The sequence below is a fragment of the Piliocolobus tephrosceles genome, chromosome 15, assembly GCF_002776525.5.
Source record: "Piliocolobus tephrosceles isolate RC106 chromosome 15, ASM277652v3, whole genome shotgun sequence".
Taxonomy (NCBI): Eukaryota; Metazoa; Chordata; class Mammalia; order Primates; family Cercopithecidae; genus Piliocolobus; species Piliocolobus tephrosceles.
In genome coordinates, this window is record NC_045448.1 from 55,750,752 (window position 1) to 55,771,060 (window position 20,309).

At 40.9% G+C, this 20,309-nt stretch overlaps 1 protein-coding gene across 7 annotated transcripts; it reads right to left on the minus strand.

Moving 5' to 3' along the window:
• Nucleotides 1–231: 231 nt before the first annotated feature.
• Nucleotides 232–19,938, minus strand: MTIF2 (mitochondrial translational initiation factor 2). Of its 7 annotated transcripts, none has more exons than XM_026446641.2 (9): nucleotides 19,856–19,926; nucleotides 18,260–18,334; nucleotides 16,417–16,525; nucleotides 15,137–15,362; nucleotides 13,967–14,078; nucleotides 6,152–6,323; nucleotides 5,547–5,707; nucleotides 3,989–4,165; nucleotides 232–998 (listed from the first exon to the last, which is right to left on the minus strand). In XM_026446641.2, exons 4-9 carry the CDS (start codon nucleotides 15,353–15,355, stop codon nucleotides 826–828), a joined length of 1,014 nt encoding a protein of 337 aa, XP_026302426.1. In that variant the 5' UTR covers nucleotides 15,356–15,362; nucleotides 16,417–16,525; nucleotides 18,260–18,334; nucleotides 19,856–19,926; the 3' UTR covers nucleotides 232–825. The 7 variants fall into 7 exon arrangements, with proteins under 7 accessions (XP_026302426.1, XP_026302423.1, XP_026302425.1 ...); XM_026446638.2 differs by having other exon boundaries at nucleotides 19,504–19,925; XM_026446640.2 differs by lacking the exon at nucleotides 16,417–16,525 and adding an exon at nucleotides 19,340–19,426 and having other exon boundaries at nucleotides 233–998; nucleotides 19,856–19,909.
• Nucleotides 19,939–20,309: the final 371 nt, after the last annotated feature.

Consider the following 20,309-nt stretch of genomic DNA (forward strand, 5'->3'; position numbering starts at 1 on the left):
GTCCCCCAGGCTGGAGTGCAGTGGCCGGATCTTGGCTCACTGCAAGCTCCGCCTCCCGGGTTCACGCCATTCTCCTGCCTCAGCCTCCCGAGTAACTGGGACTACAGGCGCCCGCCACCTCACCCGGCTAGTTTTTTGTATTTTTTAGAAGAGACGGGGTATCACCGTATTAGCCAGGATGGTCTCGATCTCCTGACCTCGTGATCCGCCCATCTCGGCCTCCCAAAGTGCTGGGATTACAGGCTTGAGCCACCGCGCCCGGCCACAAGCACTTTTTTGTTAACAACTGGATTTCATTTCTGCTTAAGACAGTCTTTGGTCAGGCATAGTGGCTCACACTTGTAATCTCAGTGCTTTGGAAGGCCAAAGTGGGACAATGGCTTGAGGCCAGGTGTTCAAGATCAGCCTAAGCAACACAGTGACACCCTATGTCTACAAAAAATTTTAAAAATTAGCTAGGCATGGGATGGCACCTGCCTATAACCCAAACTACTCAAGAGGCTGAGGTGGGAGGACAACTTGAGCTTTGGAGGTTAAGTCTGCAGTGAGCTGTGATCGCACCACATCTTTATCCTACTATTTCCCTTATTCCCCATTTATTCTCATCCTAAGTATCTCATAATAAAAAACATATTCCATTTAGACTTGATTCCACACTGATCAGCCGGTGACTGACCTCTCTGAGCCTAACTCCTAATGTGCCAAACCAAGATAATACCACCTTTGCCTGAAACCCAGAAAATGTCTTAAAAACAACACAAATTATGTACATCAAAATGTTCTTTAGATGTAATATACTGTGTGCATTGTGTACAGCATTCCCATTCAGGCATATGCATATGAGGTCCCCACATTTACCGTAAGTGCAGAGACAGGCACTGCTTGAACATCACCTCCATAATCTTCACATACCACATCATAAGCCAGCAGCTCTTTTTTCACTCTTTCAGGATCAGCCTCAGTTTTGTCACATTTATTTATGGCAAGGACAATAGGAACTGAAAGAAACGGAGTTAAAAAGAGTGAAAATGATGACACCTTCAATTCCAGGTATTCACAGTTAAAGACACCAACTTTCTGTTCTAGTTTTCTCTTTACTCGGTGGATGTTTTTATCTAACAAAAGGCCAAAACGACCCACTTTAGAGTCATATCACCCTATTCTGCTCTCTACACATAAAGAAATCCAGATGCAAGATGTTAAAAGTATAATTATAAGCAGATTCTGAGTGAATAACAGACACCTGAGATTATCAAAAAAAACAATACAGTTGGGCTGGGTGTGGAGGCTCATGCCTGTAATCCTAGCACTTTTGGAAGCAGAGGCGGGTGGATCACCTGAGGTTAGGAGTTTGAGATCAGCCTGGCCAACATGGAGAAATCCCATGTCTACTAAAAAATACACAAATTAGCCGAGCGTGGTGGCACATGCCTGTAATACCAGCTACTCGGGAGTCTGAGGCAGGAGAATCGCTTGAACCGGGAAGGTAAGAGCTTGCAGTGAGCTGAAATCGTGCCACTGCACTCCAGCGTAGGCAACAGAGAAAGACTCCATCTCAAAAAAAAAAAATAAAAAAATACAACAAACAATACAGTCATTCCTGGGTATACTGGTGGATTGGTTCTAGAACCCCCACACCACTGCCTGTATCAAAATCCCGGCATACTCAAGTCTTGCAGCCAGCCCTACAGAACCGTGTGTACAAAAAGCCATGTAAGGAAGTTTCAAATTCTGTGAATGCTGTTTTATTTATGTTTGGTTGAAAAAAATGTGTGTGTTAAGTAGAAGACCCACACAGTTCGAACCCGTGATGTTCAAAGGTCAACTGTATTTTGGGTAGAAAAAGGCCTATCCTTAAACATAAAAGCAAGATCAACAAGTACACTGGAAATAGTCTCCAAAAAAAAAAAAATCATGAGAAGATTCCAATTCAATACTACTAGATCATTTGCCTCTTCTTTCCAGGGTTTATTAACACATTGTTAAAACCCAACATCTCATCCTAGGTTAAAACTAAGTACCAGTATCACAAATTTCCTTTTAGGACTTATACTATTTATTCATACACCTAGGTCAGTGACCAACACATAGTTGACCAATACACAGGCTCTCAATAAACGTTTACTTAATGAAAGGACCAAATAATCTTTTAATCTACATATCCTCTCTTTAGAGAAATCACACAAAATCCTATGAGATAATTCTGTGGCTGCATTTCATCATCTCTATAATTTTCTCAGGTATCAAACAGAAATTTTAAAAGATACAAAAAAGTTTTGCAATCCACAACATACTATTACAAAAAGTACATTCCAGCCAGGCACGGTGGCTCACGCCTGTAATCCCAGCACTTTGGGAGGCCAAGGGAGGTGAATCACCTGAGGTCAGGGGTTTGAGACCAGCCTAGCCAACATGGTAAAACACCATCTCTACTAAAAATACAAAAATGAGCTGAACGTGGTGGCGGTCACCTGTAATCCCAGCTACTCGGGAGGCTGAGGCAGGAGAATTGCCTGAACCTGGGAGAAGGAGGTTGAAGTGAGCCTGAGCCAAGATTGCACCACTGTATTCCAGCCTGGGCGATAAGAGCAAAACTCCGTCTCAAAAAAAAAAAGAAAGAAAGAAAGAAAAAGAAAAGAGAAAGAAAAAATACATTCCATGTTGATGAGCTGGAACTTAACAGGTACCAAGAGAAGAGGTGTACAAAGCATGATCTAATGAATTTATCCTATCTCAGCCAATTGCTTTGTAATGGGATCCCTGGCAAATTTATCCCTTTCTTCTTGCCATGTATTCCCTAGAATCATTAAGAACATAGTACATCACACAAAGGCAGTTTTAAGGAATTAAAAAGGAAAGAGAATAACACTGGAAGCTAGCAGATCTAAATTCCAAATGCAGACATACTGAAAATTAGTTGTATAATTGTATAAAATTAAGGAGAGTTCTGGCTGCTGTCTGAGTCTTACTTTCCATGCTGTAAAATAAAAGAACGGGACTAGTTCAATAACTCCCAACCTTTTAAAAATCTTGCCAGTAAATCTGGGGGGAATATGACACACTTCATCAAGTAGCTTTTCTCAGTAAGGGTAGGGGTACAGTCATTTCACAATAAAAATGAATATATTGAATGTGTAACTTTTTTTTTTTTTAAGACAGAATTTTGCTTTTGTTGCTCAGGCTGGAGTGCAATGGCGTGATCTCAGCTCACCACTACCTCTGCCTCCTGGGTTCAAGAGATTCTCCTGCCTCAGCCTCCCAAGTAGCTGGGATTACAGTTTATGCGCCACCACGCCTGGCTAATTTTGTATTTTTAGTAGAGACGGGGTTTCTCCATGCTGGTCAAGCTGATCTCGAACTCCCAACGACCTCAGGTGATCCACTGGCCTCGGCCTCCCAAAGTGCTGGGATTACAGGTGTGAGCCACCACTCCAGCCTAGAATGTGTAATTACATGTGTGGGTATTTATTATTATAACTTTTAAATGAAGAAATAAGGGAGACGATCATTAAGTGATTTTCCAAAAGTTTCAATTTTATACATTTGATCAGATAAGAACTTATTTAAAGCAGAAGGGAAAGTTTCTCTTTAGAGAAGAATTCCACATAATAAATTAACAGGAAATAACAGAATATAACCACTATGCAACTTGTAATGAATTTAGGTGATGGGTACATAGAATTTCATTATTATCTTCTTACTTTTGTATCTGTTTAAAATTTCCACAATAAAAAGTTGAAAACAAAACAAAAAAAAAGCATAGGAAAGACTGTACCTGTGGTCTGTACATATGGTCACAAGTCCCAAGTTGAATCCTGCTATACTCTTCCTATTAGTTATAAGTCTGTGGGAAAACAATTTATCTTTGAGGCTTATCTAGAATACAGGTATAACTCTGGGATTGTTGTGAAGACTAAATGAGCTATATGTAAATGGCCCCAGAACTTTGACTTTATGTAGTACATCCATTAAGTCAGTCACACAGTACCTTGTGCATCTTTGGCATGCTGAATAGATTCTACAGTTTGTTTCATCACCCCATCATCTGCAGCTACAACCAATATGACAATGTCAGTGACCTGAGCCCCTCTGGCTCTCATTGCTGAGAAAGCAGCATGTCCTGGAGTATCAAGAAAAGTTATCTTTTCCCCAGAAGGCAGAGAGACTGTGGAAACAGAAATTCAAGAATATCAAGGACTCAAACATGGAATTCCTTAATACCAAAGAATATATGTGACATTATCAGAAACCATCAATAATTCTTTAAAATAATTTTATTCCTTCCATTAATCTTAATCAGAACACAGATCATAATAATTTCACAATGAAAAGTGATAAAATGCCAGTGAAACTTTTATGGGTTTTTTTCCACGTAAAAATTTTAAACTAAAGTCTCCATATTTCTAGAACATAACTACTTTCATAAATGTATCAACTGATGTATCTATTTTAGAGATAGAACAGACCAACTGTTGTACAGGGAGCCACCCTTACATTAGCAAATCAGAGTTGCACAACCCCCTGAGCCACAGAAAGGTGATTTCGTAGGCAGTAGCTCAGGATTTAAGTCCAGTGACCTTGGGTTTAAATCCTGGCTATGCTACTTACAGGCTATATACTGTGGAAAAGTTACTTAACTCAAAGAATTATCAGCTTCCTTATTTGTAAGTGCAACTATTAATACCTACCTTATGATGTTGTTGTAAGATAAAAAAGACAAAACATATAAGGTGCTCAGCACAGTACTGGACACATGCTAGGTGCTCATAATTGGGACTATTATTTAATTATTATCAGCAACATTATCACAACCTAGCAAAGGAGGTTATATAAACATAATTAACTAACAAAAAATTGTAGGCTCATTAAATCAAACTAAGAATGAGCTAGAATTAAAAGTTAACACAATTTTCAGCCAGACGCAGTGGCTCACACCTGTAATCCTAGCACTTTGGGAGGTCAAGATGGGCAGATCACTTGAGGTTAGGGATTCGACACCAGCCTGGCCAACATGGCAAAACCCTGTCTCTACTAAAAATACAAAAAAATTAGGCCAGGCACGATGGTTCACATCTGTAATCCCAACACTTTGGGAGGCCAAGACGGGCGATCACAAGGTCAGGAGTTTGAGACCAGCCTGGCCAACACGGGGAAACCCTGTCTCAACTAAAAATACAAAAATTAGCCAGGCACAGTGGTGCACACCTGTAGTCCCAGCTACTTGGGAGGCTGAGGCAGGAGCACTGCTTGAACCGGGAAGGCAGAGGTTGCAGTGAGCCAAGATTGCACCATGGCATTCCAGCCTGGGTGACAGAGTGATACTCTGTCTCAAAAAAAAAAAAAAAAACAGTTAACACAATTTTCTTCTCATAGAAAATTAAAAAATAGCTTTACTAACCACTTGCTCTACATTTCATCAAACCAATGACTGTAAGCTTTAGCCTTCTCTTTTACTTTGAATTTGTATACTTCACACTATGACATTTGGTTTAAGAAAATAGTAAGTGGGGTTCCCAAGCACATTGTAAGGTAATTTGTGTTCATACCAAGAAAGGCACCAATGTGCTGAGTGATGCCTCCAACTTCCATTGCTGCCACTTGAGTTTTTCGAAGTTTGTCAAGTAATGTCGTTTTCCCGTGATCAACATGGCCCATTATAGTAACAACTGGGGACCTGGGGGTTAATAAAGCTGGATCTGCCTGGGGCCTACAATTAACAGCAAAAGAGTTTCATTTCTTAAATATCAGAAATACTTTATAGCCTGTGAATTGGTTCACATTTATCCCTGTGAGCTACCATTAATAATAAAATCCAATATTCAGTGTGGATTAGGCCTATTTCCCCTTCTTATACATACAATGACTTATGACAGACTATTTAATAACTGCCTACCTACCTGTGGTTTACATTTTCATAAGAATGAGAATTAATCAAATCTGAAGATTCAGACCAATGTATACATTCAGCAAATTTTAAAAAATCCTTAAAGTTTTATAATAACCTGAATGTATTAATACACTTTCTAGTGCTTTAAGTACTTTGAAGAAAAGTTTACATACACGTATCTTTATTACAAAAGAAATTTTAAAGCAAATCTTTCCATTAAAAAGTGTGAATATAACCCCACCAGTATATACAGGTAAGTTTTACCTTCTTACAGCATCTTTATTTTTTTTGACTTTGTCCTGTTTCAATTTACTCCACTTTAATTTCATCCCTGCCTTCATTATCACTTCCTTGATCCAGACTTCATCTAAATGTGAGTCTGCTTCCAGTGAATCTATGTCAATAGCAGTGTTCAATAAAGCTTCATATATATAATCTGGTTGGAGTAAAATAAAACCTTTTAGGATCATTAATCAAACGCTCAAGAAAGTAATCTCTATTAATAAATGTCTATATGAATAGTACACTCAATGAGAGGAATAACTATGCAAACTGTTTCTCTAATATTAATAAATCACAAGGAGGCTAAATATTTAAAATATGATACATTTCTATTTACTGACTTTTCTGCATATTCATAAATATTTAAATTTATGTATTCTAAACCATCTGAATCATCAGTAAAATGTTAAGATAGATTTAGTATTTATAATAATTGACTGTAGTCTACTTCTCTAAAAATTAAAGTCACAAATGTCATGTATATATGAATGTGTGTGTGTATACAATCAATTCCCATTATTTGCAATAATTCTGTTCTATAAAGTCACCAAAACTATTGAATTAGCAAATATTGAACCACTGTTCTGAGGGGAACTATACAGTTAGGTTCCTGCAAGCCTTTAGTGACATTTCATTAACTGATCAATACATAATTTTGTTTTGTGCATTTCTGTTTAAAGATACTATATATATATTTGATTAATCAACATTGAACTCATGGCCAATTGCACTATAACTCATGCCGGAACAAGCCTATTTGAGATGCATATTTTCTCTGTAAGGCATATCACAGCCTTCTTGAGCTTAGGAACACTAGATAGGACTTCAGTACCACATTTAGGAGCCATTTTAAACAGCAAAATTACCAACAAAAAGTATTAAAATGTGAAAAAAATGTGGCACTAAATAGAATACAAAAAGGACACTTGTTTGCAGTACAACAGCTGAAACAGAATGTCACCTCATTCAACCTCAGCTTCAGAACATGCAAAATGGACAACTCATATTTTTCACTGTTCTGCACATGTCCAATAATAACTGCAAGAGAACCTGAGTACTGATTTTTTTTTTTCTTTCTGGGACAGAGTTTCGCTCTTGTCACCCAGGCTGAAGTGCAGTGGGGCAATCTCAGCTAGCTGCAGCCTCTGCTTTCCAGGTTCAAACAATTCTTCTGCCTCAGCCTCCTAAGTAGCTGAGACTACAAGTGCATGCCACCATCCCTGGCTAATTTTTGTATTTTTAGTAGACAGGGTTTCACTTTGTTGGTTAGGCTGGCCTCAAATTCCTGACCTCAGGTGATCTGCCTGTCTCGGCCTTCCAAAGTGCTGGGATCACAGGTGTGAGCCACCGCGCCTAACAAGTACTGATTTTTGAACTGCAAATACATTTTATTGAGTAGGTGAATTTTCAAATACAGAATCCACACCTAAAATAAATAATCCATGCAGAATGAGAACTGACAGTATGTACAGACACACACACACTATATATATATCTCTGAATACATGTATCCTCAATTCATTTACCTGTTTATGTATCTAGGGTGTCCAAAACGTCTTTATTTTTTACTTAAAAAAATTTTTTGGCCAGGCATGGTGGCTCATGCCTGTAATCCCAGCACTTTGGGAGGCCGAGGCACGCAGATCATGAGGTCAGGAGTTCAAGACCAGCCTGGCCAATATGGCGAAACCCCATTTCTACTAAAAATACAAAAATTAGCCAGGCATGGTGGCAGCATCTGTAGTCCCAGCTACATGGGAAGCTGAGGCAGGAGAATCGCTTGAACCCGGGAGACAGAGGTTGCAGTGAGCCAAGAATGTGCCACTGCACTCCAGCCTGGGTGACAGAGTGAGACTCCATCACAAAAAAAAAAAAAAAAAAAAAAAACTTTTTTTTGAGACAGGGTCTTGCACTGTTGTCCAGGCTAGAGTGCAGTGGCGCAATCCTAACTCACTGCTGTAGCCTCAAATTCCCAGGCTCAAGCAACCCTCCTGCCTCGGTCTCCATTGTAGCTGGAACCACAGGTGCCACTACCACATCCTACTAATTTTTTGTAGAGAAGGGGTCTTGCCATATTGCCCAGGTTGGTTTTGAACTCCTGGTCAAGCAATTCTCCCACCTTGGCCTCCCAAAGTTCTGGAATTACAGGTGTAAGTTACTGCACCTAACCCAAAAACTCTTGAAATATAGGAAAAATATTTACCTATTCTTTTTCCTTTTATTTAATGTGCTTTTTTTTAATCTCAGTCATGTTTCCCTGTGGATGATAAACAAATGTATCTGTGATGATAATGAAACAAGTAGTTTTATGTTCCAGACTTGTAGTCACCCTATAAAAATATATTTAAAGCTGGGCGTGGTGGCTCTAGCCTGTAATCCCAGCACTTTGGGAGGCCGAGGTGGGCAGATCACTGAGATCAGGAGTTCGAAACCAGCCTGCCCAACATGGTGAAACCCCATCTCCATTAAAAATACAAAAAATTAGCTGGGCATGGTGGCATACACCTGTAATCCCAGCTGCTCCAGAGGTTAAAGCGGGAGAATCTCTTGAACCTGGGAGGCAGAGGTTGTAGTGAGCCAAGACTAAGCCACTGCACTCCAGTCTGGGCAAGAGTGAGACTCCGTCTCAAGAAAAAAAAAAAGGAAGAAAGCCATCCTCAGATAAGCAGACCATTACAATAAAAGAACATCCTATTCACTGGTGTGCTGGCAAATGTTTAATAACTATGCTGTCAAAAATAAACCTCTAATTTACAGCATTCCCCAATTTCCATGGTGCAAATACGCCCACCATGGTTGATTACAAGCTACCAACATAAAGTCACTGAATACAGAGTTGGGAAGAAATGCACAGTAGTAGACTACTATATAGTCTTTCTACCATATAGATATGATAGGCATAAATAACCTTGAGAACACAAATAATTGTAAAATGCAATAAAATAATTGGGAAGTGAAGAGTTGGTTTTGTTTGTTTGTTTGTTTGTTTGTTTGGGGTTTTCTGAGGCAGGGTCTCACTCTGTCGCCCTGGCTGGAGTACAGCGTCACAATCTCGGCTCACTGCAACCTCTGCCTCCCAGGCAATCCTCCCATCTCAGCCTCTCAAAAAGCAGGAACTAGAGGCTTGTGTCACCATACCCAGCTAATTTTTGTATTTCTTTTGTAAAGACGAGGCTTCACCATGTTGCCCAGACTGATCTCAAACTCTTGGGCTCAAGCGATATGTTTGCCTCAGCCTCCGAAATATAATGGGATTACAGACATGAGCCACCACACCCAGCCAGTGAAAGAGTTTTTGAGTTTTTACTACCTTTATGACTTAATTTTTTAAAATGGTTGTGTTTAACAACCAATAATGCCAAGAAACCATTTCCTATTTATCTTTCTACCACATGCTTTCCCAAGGAAACACATTTTAAGAATGATACAACTCAAATTTACTATGTGAATATGCTCTCAGAGAACTGTAAAACTATTTCAAAACAAAAATTATTAGTTGGCCGGGCACGGTGGCTCACACCTGTAATCCCACCACTTTGGGAAGCTGAAGTGGGTGGATCAGCTGAGGTCAGGAGTTTGAGACCAGCCTGACCAACATAGTGAAACCCCATCTCTACTTAAAATAACAAAAATTAGCAAGGCGGCTGGGCAGTGGCTCATGCCTGTAATCCCAGCACTTTGGGAGGCTAAGGTGGGCGGATCACCTGAGGTCAGGAGTTAGAGACCAGCCAGGCCAACATGCTGAAACTTCATCTCTACTAAAAATACAGAAATTAGCCAGGCATGGTGGCTCATGCCTGTAGTCCCAGCTACTCAGGAGGCTGAGGCAGGAGAATCGCTTGAACCTGGGAGACAGAAGTTGCATTGAGCTGAGATCGTACCACTGCACTCCAGACTGGGTGAGAGAGCAAGACTCTGTCTCAAAAAAAAAACTTAGCCAGGCATGTTAGGCACCTGTAAACCCAGCTACTCGCGAGGCTGAGACACGAGAATTGCTTGAACCTGAGAGGTGGAGGTTGCAGTGAGCCAAGATCACGCCATTGCACTCCAGCCTGCACAACAAGAGTGAAACTCTGTTCAAAAAAAAAAAAACAATACAGATATATGAGTAAAATTCTATTTCTAATAATGCTAAAAATACCTAATACTCTAGTTTTCCAATACATTATATCAAACTTTTGGGAAGTAGCTTACATAGAGAGATAATCATTTCCCCTCTGTATTAAATGCATATGGTATTAACATACTGTTTTATTTTTACCAAAGACTTAAATATTTACATGTAGAAAAGTATCCAACATATTGCAACATTAAATATTACATCAAGCTACTTAAATGACACAGGAGAAGAGGGAAAAAAAGTACTCATATCGCTAATATATATAGTAGTTAAAAAGAATCACCTCATGAAAACTATCTTTAATTCAGAAGAGATTTGAATATGAAATAAGCTTCAAATAGACACCCTTTATTTTCATCATAAACAATCAGTTTGGGGTTTAGAGTACTGCTCCATGAGACTAAATCTGTATTTTAATCATTCTATTTATTAATCATACTAAAGAATTATGGTTATGGGTTCCTCTATGTGTATAGGGGTAGGGGGTAATGTTTGAAGAAAAAAAAAAAAAAAACAAAACCAGTACTCATCTTTTAGAGATATATACTGAAGTACTAATGGATAAAATATCTGTTGTCACTGACTTATGCATACATTTAAGCTTTTTCCATTCTTTCTGCTACCATATTTGTCTGATAATTGCTAATAATAAAAAGTTTTGTCAGGCACAATGGCTCATCCCTGTAATCCTAGCTTTTGGAAGGCTAAGGTGTGCAGATCACTTGAGGTCAGGAGTTTGAGACCAGCCTGGCCCACATAATGAAACTCTGTTTCTACTAAAAATATGAATATTAGCTGGGTGTAGTGGCATATACCTGTAATCCCAGCTACTTGGGAGGCTGAGGCACAAGAATCGCTTGAACCGGGGAGTCAGAAGTTGCAGTGAGCCAAGATCCTGCCACTGGACTCCGGCCTGGGTGACAGAGCAAGACTGTGCCTCAAAAAAGTTTTAAAAATCAAGCCTATCATCAATACTATTTATAAAACCACACCAATACAATTTTCTGTAGAAAAATTCTGAATGATATAGCCATATTCATTTATTTTCATAGTTTTCTAGCTATAAAATGACTGAATAATCCATCTGCAAAATTATTAAAAATGCCAAACAGGCCGGGCACGGTGGCTCACGCCTGTAACCCCAGTACTTTAGGAAGCCAAGGCGGGCGGATCACCTGAGGTCGGGAGTTCAAGACCAGTCTGATCAACATACAGAAACTTCATCTCTACTACAAATACAAAATTAGTCAGGCGTGGTGGTGCATGCCTGTAATCCCAGCTACTCGGGAGGCTGAGACAGGAGAACTGCTTGAACCCAGGAGGCAGAGGTTGTGATGAGCTGAGATCACGCCATTGCATTCTAGCCTGGCTAACAAGAGCGAAACTCTGTCTCAAAAAAAAAAAAGCCAAACAGTGTGCTAACAATTTTGTACTCTTTGTAAGGATGTACATGCACAAAAAGTAGTAACACTTTAAGGCAGGAAATACATTGAAGTTTAGCATTGCTGTGATTTACAAAATAATTCTTGAGAGATAATTTGGTTGATGAGTAACAGCATGTGCTCTGGAGCCATAATTCATAAGATCAAATATTCCCCATATTTCCTAGGTTCAAATCCTGGTTCTCCCACAACTAGCTGGAAAGAGTGGGTAATTACTTATCCTCTCTAAACCTCACTTTCCCAGCCTGTAAATAAGGATACCTAACTTTAGGGCATTGTGAGAAGAAGTACAAGAGTTAAAAAAGTACTGGTACATATTAATGGCTCAACATATATGAGTTACTATTAATTCTTTTTTTCCCCAAGAATCTGTTACACTTTGTTACAATGACAGGGTATATTTCTCATATACTGAATTTTAATGTCACTTCCTAATGAAAACTCAAATTTTGTTTCAAAAATCCTAAACTGGTAATAAGCACATCACAATGAAGGAATATAAAAATGGCAATAGTATGCTCCATTTATAAATAAAAACAATATTATGACAAGTTGTAGTTATCATTATCAGTATTTTTTTTTTTTTAAAGACAGATTCTCACTCTGTCGCCCTGGCTGGAGTGCAGTGGTGCGATCTCTGCTCACTGCAAGCTCCGCCTTCCGGGTTCATGCCATTCTCCTGCCTCAGCCTCCCGAGTAGCTGGGATTACAGGCGCCTGCCACTATGCCTGGCTTATTTTTTTGGTATTTTTAGTAGAGACGGGGTTTCACTGCGTTAGCGAGGATGGTCTCAATCTCCTGACCTAGCGATCCGCCCGCCTCAGCCTCCCAAAGTGCCAGGATTACAGGTGTGAGCCACCGTGCCTGGCTACTGTCAGTATTTCTCATATTGTCAAAATGGGTGAAAAGGCTGGGCGTGGTGGTTCACGCCTGTAATCCCATCACTTTGGGAGGCCGAGGCTGGCAGATCACTTGAGGTCAGGAATTTGAGACCAGCCTGGCCAACATGGTGAAACACTGTAACTACTAAAAATACAAAAATTAGCCAGGCGTGGTTGTGGGCACCCAGTTCCTCAGGAGGCTGAGGCAGTAGAATCAATTGAATCTGGGAGGCGGAGGTTGCAGTGAGCCAAGATTGTGCCACTGCACTCCATCCTGGGTGACAAGAGTGAAATTCTATCTCAAATAATAATAATAATAATAATAATAATAATAATAATAATGAGTGAAAAAAAGGAAACCAGAAAATTATAGGGCCAGGCATGGTGGCTCATACCTATAATCTCAGCACTTTGGGAAGCTGAGGCAGAAGGATTACTTGCACCCGGGAGTTCAAGACCAGCCTAGACAACATAGTTAAGACTCTGTCTCTACAAAAAATAAAAAATTAGCTGGACATAGTGGCACATGCCTGTAGTCCCAGCTACTCAGGAGGCTGAGGCTGAAGGACTGTTTGAGCCCAGGAGGCCAAGGCTGCAGCAGTGAGCCATGATTGTGCCACTATACTGGACAAAGCAAGACCTTTTCTCAAAAAAAAAACTGAAAAAAAAAAAAAAGGAAGAAGATATAGAAAATTATAGAAAAACAAAGAGAAAGTATATGAGTATAAGTATAGACCCTCAGTCTAAAAACATTCCTTGGATTTATTCTAATAGCCCACAAAACTTCCAAGAAAGAAAACTTAATTCATATAAGAAAATCTTTTCCACTTTAATTAAAAGCAAAATCTTGGAGAACTACATTTGGCAGAGTCAAGAAACTAGGGATTATGACTTAAAATGAAGAATATTATGATGACTTAATATATATATATATATTTTTTTTTTTCCGAGACGGAGTCTCGCTCTGTTGCCCAGGCTAGAGTGCAGTGGCCGGATCTCAGCTCACTGCAAGCTCCGCCTCCCGGGTTTACGCCATTCTCCTGCCTCAGCCTCCCGAGTAGCTGGGACTACAGGCGCCCGCCACCTCACCCGGCTAGATTTTTGTATTTTTTAGTAGAGACGGGGTTTCACCATATTAGCCAGGATGGTCTCGATCTCCTGACCTCGTGATCCGCCCATCTCGGCCTCCCAAAGTGCTGGGATTACAGGCTTGAGCCACCGCGCCCGGCCAATTTAATATATTTTTTAAGTACCAGTCTAGTTTTTAATCTTTAAATGCCTTAATCTCATTGCAAATAAAATGCCTGGTCTTCCAACATTCCCATATTTTGCTTTGTAAAAATATCTGACTCACCTGTGTTTTTTTCCATTGCCCTGGCCAGTTCCTCAACAGTCATTCCAATCCATACTTCTACCACCTTTTTAGATTTTGTTGAAGATAACTGAGATTTCCATGGTCTTTCTTCCTATTAAAAAAATCAGAACATATAAACAAAAAGGAAGAAAAAACTTAAGTGACAATTTAGATTTATTCTGAAATATCTACCACAATCATAGCTACTATTTCTTTTGTTCTTTTTTTTTTTTTTTTTGAGACAGAGTCTTGCTCTGTCATCCAGATCTCATCCGATCTCAGCTCACTACAACCTCCACCTCCTGGGTTCAAGCCATTCTCCTGCCTCAGCCTCCCCAGTAGCTGGGATTACAGGTGTGCACCACCATGCCCAACTAGTTTTTGTATTTCTTTTGTTTTTTGGTTTTTTTTTTGAGATGGAGTCTCTCACTCTGTTGCCCAGGCTGGAGTGCAGTGGCGTGGTCTCAGCTCACTGCAACCTACAACTCTCAGGTTTGAGCGATTCTCCTGCCTCAGCCTCCTGAGTAGCTGGGACTACAGGCATGCGCCACCATGCCCGGCTAATTTTTGTATTTTTAGTAGAGACAGGGTTTCACCATGTTGGCCAGGCTGGTCTCAAACTCTTGACCTTGTGATCCGCTTGCCTTGGCCTCCAGAAGTGCTAGGATTACAGGCATGAGCCACCGTGTCTGACCATAGCTACTATTTCACCAACAAACACTCCCATAAGTAGTTAAAGCTTAGGCTAAAATTAAAATCCTACATCCTTAATTCACTGTTGCACGCTGATTTCCAAGGAACCAAATTCATCAGCACCACACAATTAACCAGAACTTCCCTTTCTCACAAAGCGCTATTGCTTGGAATATAGCATTAAGTAATAAATATTCTGTAAATGATAAAATACTCAAATGGATTTCTACTCATGGTTCTAGGCACTTTTATTTTAGATCAAATAATAAAATAACTTACAGAAATCTGTAACTATGCCGGGCACGGTGGCTCATGCCTGTAATCCCAGCTACTCAGGAGGCTGAGGCAGGAATCACTTAAACCCAGGAGGCGTAGGTTGCAGTGAGACGAGATCGCGCCTCTGCACTCCAGCCTGGGTGACAGGTTGAGACTCCGTCTCGAAAAAAAAAAAAAAAAAGAAAAGAAAACTATAACTACCTTTTTTGTTACTAGAAGCCTATACTGAGATAAAGCAGCCCCAGTGAGCATTTCTGTTGGCCAGGGCCAGGCATACAGCTGAGCTGTCCACACAGGGTAAGCAGATGAAAACCCATGCCTCCACTGTCTTAATGCTCTTCTTTGACACAGACTGTGCAGTTGCCTATAAATAGTGTGAAATCGTAGCAAATTCTCCAATTTCAGTAGCTTCTGGTTCATGTTTCTCCTGGAAAAAAAAAAAAGGTTTTAAAATAATATTCAAATCAAGTTAGCAAATATTAATTGGATATTTACTATATGCATAGCACTGGGCTACACTTAGCTCACTAGACTTACAACAAGTAAAACTGGGTTCCTGCCCGGAAAAAACTCAGTCTCATCAAGAGACGGGATTCCATACCAAGTACTCTCTAGATACCAGCTATTATTATTATTATTATTATTTTTTTTTTTGAGACGGAGTCTCGCTTTGTCACCCAGGCTGGAGTGCTGTGGCCAGATCTCAGCTCACTGCAAGCTCCACCTCCCGGGTTCATGCCATTCTCCTGCCTCAGCCTCCTGGGTAGCTGGGACTACAGGCGCTGCCACCTCGCCCGGCTAGTTTTTTGTATTTTTTAGTAGAGACGGGATTTCACTGTGTTAGCTAGGATGGTCTCGATCTCCTGACCTCGTGATCTGCCCGCCTCGGCCTCCCAAATGCTGGGATTACGGGCTTGAGCCACTGCGCCCGGCCTCATACTAGCTATTATTATTACTGTTAATGTTACTACTATGATAGAATTGAAATACAATAACAACTTGTAAAAGGCTCTTTTTTCACTCTTGAAATATCAACTAACCAAATCACAAGTAGAGTAATTTTTCTGAAGTGCAAATTTGAAATGATCACCTTTCTGTTAAACACCCTGAAACTTCTTTTATGAAACCGGGTCTCACTCTATCGTCCAAGCTGGAGGCTGGAATGCAGTGGTGTGATCACAGCTCATTGCAGCCTCGACCTCCTAGGCTTAGGTCATCCTCTCACCTCAGCCTCCCTAATAGCTGGGACTAGAGGTGCCCACCACTATGCCCAGACAATTTTTTGTTTGTTTTTTTGGTAGAGATGGTGTTTCACCATGTTGTCTAGGCTGGTCTCAAACTCCTGGGATCCAGTGATCCACCCTGGTCTCCCAAAGTGCTAGGATTACAGGCATGAGCCACCATGCCCAGCCTTACTTTATTTCTTACACTCTTAGAGTCGCTACACTCCTACCTCTCAAGCTTTTGTTATTATAACTCACCTATAATCTCTGATGGTTTGTCATCTCATCTCTGAAACTTTGCACATACTTCATCTAGTTGGAATTGTCTTTCAATTCTTAACATTTCTCCATCTTCCCATCTCACCCCCTAAAAAAAGATGCTTTATAGTAGGAAGAAGACACCCAATATTTATTGAATAATGCCTTTTGAGTATTATTCTTAGAATGAAAGAAGAGTTTTTTGAGAGAAAACTGTAACAGAACTCATTAGTAATAGTTCTTTTCCTCCCAGTGGCCTCTACTGCCTCTGCTCTCAAGACTGCATTTCTATGGCTTTGCTTTTCAGTTTTTAGGGGCAGGAACGACAAAAACAATGTAAAAAGAACACGTTTTCCGGCCGGGTATGGTGGCTCATGCCTGTAATTCCAGCACTTTGGGAGATCGACGTGGGCAGATCACCTGAGGTCAGGAGTTTGAGACTAGCCTGGCCAACGTGGTGAAACCTCATCTCTAATAAAAATACATATAAAGCTATCTTGAACAAAATTATAAACTTTTACAAAGTTTTAAAATTTTTGGCCAGGCACAGTGGCTCATGCCTATAATCTCAGCACTTTGGGAGGCCAAGGCAGGCAGGTCATTTGAGGTCAGGAGTTCGACACCAGGCTGACTGATGTGGTGAAATCCCATCTCTACTAAAAATACAAAAAAATTACCTGGGCGTGGTGGCACATGCCTGTAGTCCCAGCTACTCGGGAGGCTGAGGCAGGAGAATTGCTTGAACCTGGGAGACAGAGGTTGCACTGAGCCGAGATTGCACCACTGCACTCCAGCCTGGCAGACAGAGCGTGACTCTGTCTCAAAAAAATATTTTTTTTTAAATGATTTCTCTTATAATATGGCATTTCTACAATATGCTTATATTTTATATTTATATACATATATATTATATAAATATATTTATATTTTCTACTAGATGTTCTTTAAAATCGTTCACAAATGATAATAGTTATTTGATATGACCAAAGAAATCAAGGCTCTGGATGGGTGATCTTTGCTAGACAACTAGACATTAAATGTTACATTTCTTTCTTTTTTTTTTTTTTTTGAGATGGAGTCTCGCTCTGTTGCCCATGCTGGAGTTCAGTGGTGTGATCTCAGCCCACTGCAACCTCTGACTCCCAGGTTCAAGCGATTCTTCAGCCTTAGCCTCCTAAGTAGCTTGAACTACAGGTGTGCACCACTGTGTCCAGCTAATTTTTGTATTTTTAGTGGACGCCAGGTTTTACCATGTTGGCCAGGCTAGTCTCAAACTCCTGACCTCAGGTGATCCACCTGCCTTAGCCTCCCAAAATGCTGGGATTACAGGTGTGAGCCACCATGGCTAGCCTAAATGTTACATTTCAACCAATATTCCCAAAGTGTATTTTATGGTTCTAACATAGTAAATTTATGGTTCTGACATGGTAAATAGAATATACTGAAATTTTTTTTTTTGAGATGGAGTTTTGCTCTTGTTGCCCAGGCTGGAGTGCAATGGTGCAATCTCGGCTCACTGCAACCTCCACCTCCTGGGTTCAAGGGATTCTCCTGCCTCAGCCTCCCAAGTAGCTGGGATTACAGGCACCTGCCAGCACAGCCGGCTAATTTTTTTGTATTTTTAGTAGAGACGGGGTTTCACCATGTTGGTCAGGCTGGTCTTGAACTCCTGACCTCAGGTGATCCACCCACCTTGGCCTCCCAAAAAGTGCTGGGATTACAGGCGTGAGCCACCGTGCCTGGCCTATACAGAATACTTTTTAAAAGAAAGAAAATAAATGGTAACTGAAACAAGCACAGTATAGTGAAGAAAGTATCTTACTGGGCAACAAAGGAAACTTACCTGGACACTCACTCTGATAGTGTTATCTGGACTCAGCAAGTCACTTGTTTCCTATGGGCCTCATTTTCTGGATCTCTGTTAAAAAATAAATAAATAAATAAATAAGTGTTTGAATATCTGTCCTTCCTATTACAAGACTATGAGGAGAAAATGGGATAATGTAAATACTTCATCATCAGCTATTTTAAAACCATATCACAAGTTTCAGTACTGGCTTATAAGCTTTGAGGATTCATTGCTTATAAGTTAAAAATATTCACAAGTCATTAACTTGTTTACCTTCAGACAATTAAGAGGTTGCGTATGTGTGTGTAATCGAGCAAGCATTTTACCTTAAAAGGCTTATTCAAGTAAAGATCAAGGAAAAATCTGACTTAATGCCAACGAAATAAACACATTAAGATTTAGAAATTCAGGCCGGGCGTAGTGGCTTATGCCTGTAATCCTAGCACTTTGGGAGGCCGAGGCGGGCGGATCACCTGAGGTCTGGAGTTCAAGAGACTGGCCAGCATGGTGAAACCCCATCTCTACTAAAAGTACAAAAATTAGCCGGGCGTGGTAGCGGGCGCCTGTAATCTCAGCGACTTGGGAGACTGAAGCAGGAGAATCATTTGAACCCAGGAGGCAGAGATTGCAGTGCGCCGAGATCGCGCCACTGCACTCCAGCCTGGGCGACAGCGTGAGACTCTGTCCAAAGAAAAAAAAAAAAAAAATTTGAAATTCATTCAATAGTATTTACACACATTAAATACTTTTAAGAATGGCACATACTTACGGTTGTGCCCCTGGACCAAAAGTAGAGTGCTCGGGAAACACAGGATTCCTTGAGAAAATAATTTTTAAACGAGTATGAAACCAGATTTGAGAAGAGCACAGATTAATGGAATGGGAGGAAGGACACTACAAGATATTAACCAAAGCACAGATATGTAATTGAGGCAGTAACTGGAAAGATATATTGGAGGCAATAACCCAAATATCAAAACTGGAAGGAAATTTGTCACTTATTCCAAGCTCCTCATTTTACAGAAAAGGAAACAGAAATCCAGAGGGGTCAAAAAGGCGTCTCCAGTGTCATACCGCCAGTTAATGGCAGTCAAGACTAGAACCCAGACGTTCTGACTCCCAGTAAGTTGTTTGGTCACTAGGATATTCTTGTCAAGGAATCTGAAAAAAGTATGTTGCAAATACGTAGTTGCGTTAGTGAAAATGTCTGAAAGTGAGCTGGAAGCTTCCGAACTTACCTGAAAGGTAAAAATAAATCACTGCAGAAAAATTAGGAAACTGGGGTGGCTTCGCCTCAAATTGGAGCCCAGACGGCCTTGGGCCCATGGGAGGCTGGGACTTGAGGACCTGCACCCGCAGCGGCGCCCGACGAGGGGAAGCCGGCCGGCCGCTTCCGAGAGAACAGAGCACATGCCTTCGTGAATGCTTAACGTGGGCTTACGCAGGGATTAAATGCATCTTGGAAAGGCTTCCGAACGCACAATATTTATGAGTTCGCGTGGTTTGTGCCACTGACACGTGAGGAGAAACAACACACACCACCCACACCTGACAACCCTGGTTAAGCGACCCTACCCACTTAACTCCTACCTACAGTCCCAGACCCCTGGATTCTGAGCACGGGTGGAGATCACCTTCCGGACCCGGAAGAACGGTCGGTAGGTCAGTCCGTCCCCACTACGGTCCCCGCCGGGCTTCCGGTCCCGCTGGAAAAGGTTCTTTCCGGAATTCAGAAGAGTCGCTGTAGCCGCCGCGGGTGGAACTGTCTGCGGTGTCCGCGGCGGGCGTTCAGCCTGGGAGGCACTCGTTCAACCTGTGGCGTCTCCCAGGGTCAGCCGCGCGTGGTGAATCGTTTCTGCAGGTCCCTTCCATTTCTTGTTTTCCTTTCCTTTCTTTCTCTCTTTCCTTTTTCTCTTTCTGTCCCTCTCGTTTCTTTCCTTTCTTCCTTCCTTTCTTTCCTCTTCCTTCCTTTCCGTTTTTCGCTTTTTTTTTTTAAAGAAAACTGCCTTTATTCAGTTAGAAGTTGGAAAAATTAACTGGTACA

Excerpts from the sequence above, each read along its gene's own strand:
- MTIF2 (XM_026446641.2), bottom strand. The coding sequence starts at position 15,355 with ATGAACCAGAAGCTACTGAAATTGGAGAATTTGCTACGATTTCACACT. Across the intron at positions 14,079-15,136 it reads GGCTTCTAGTAACAAAAAAG|GAAGAAAGACCATGGAAATC; the intron begins GTAGTTATAGTT and ends TTTTTTTAATAG. Across the intron at positions 5,708-6,151 it reads AATAAAGATGCTGTAAGAAG|GCCCCAGGCAGATCCAGCTT; the intron begins GTAAAACTTACC and ends TGTTAATTGTAG.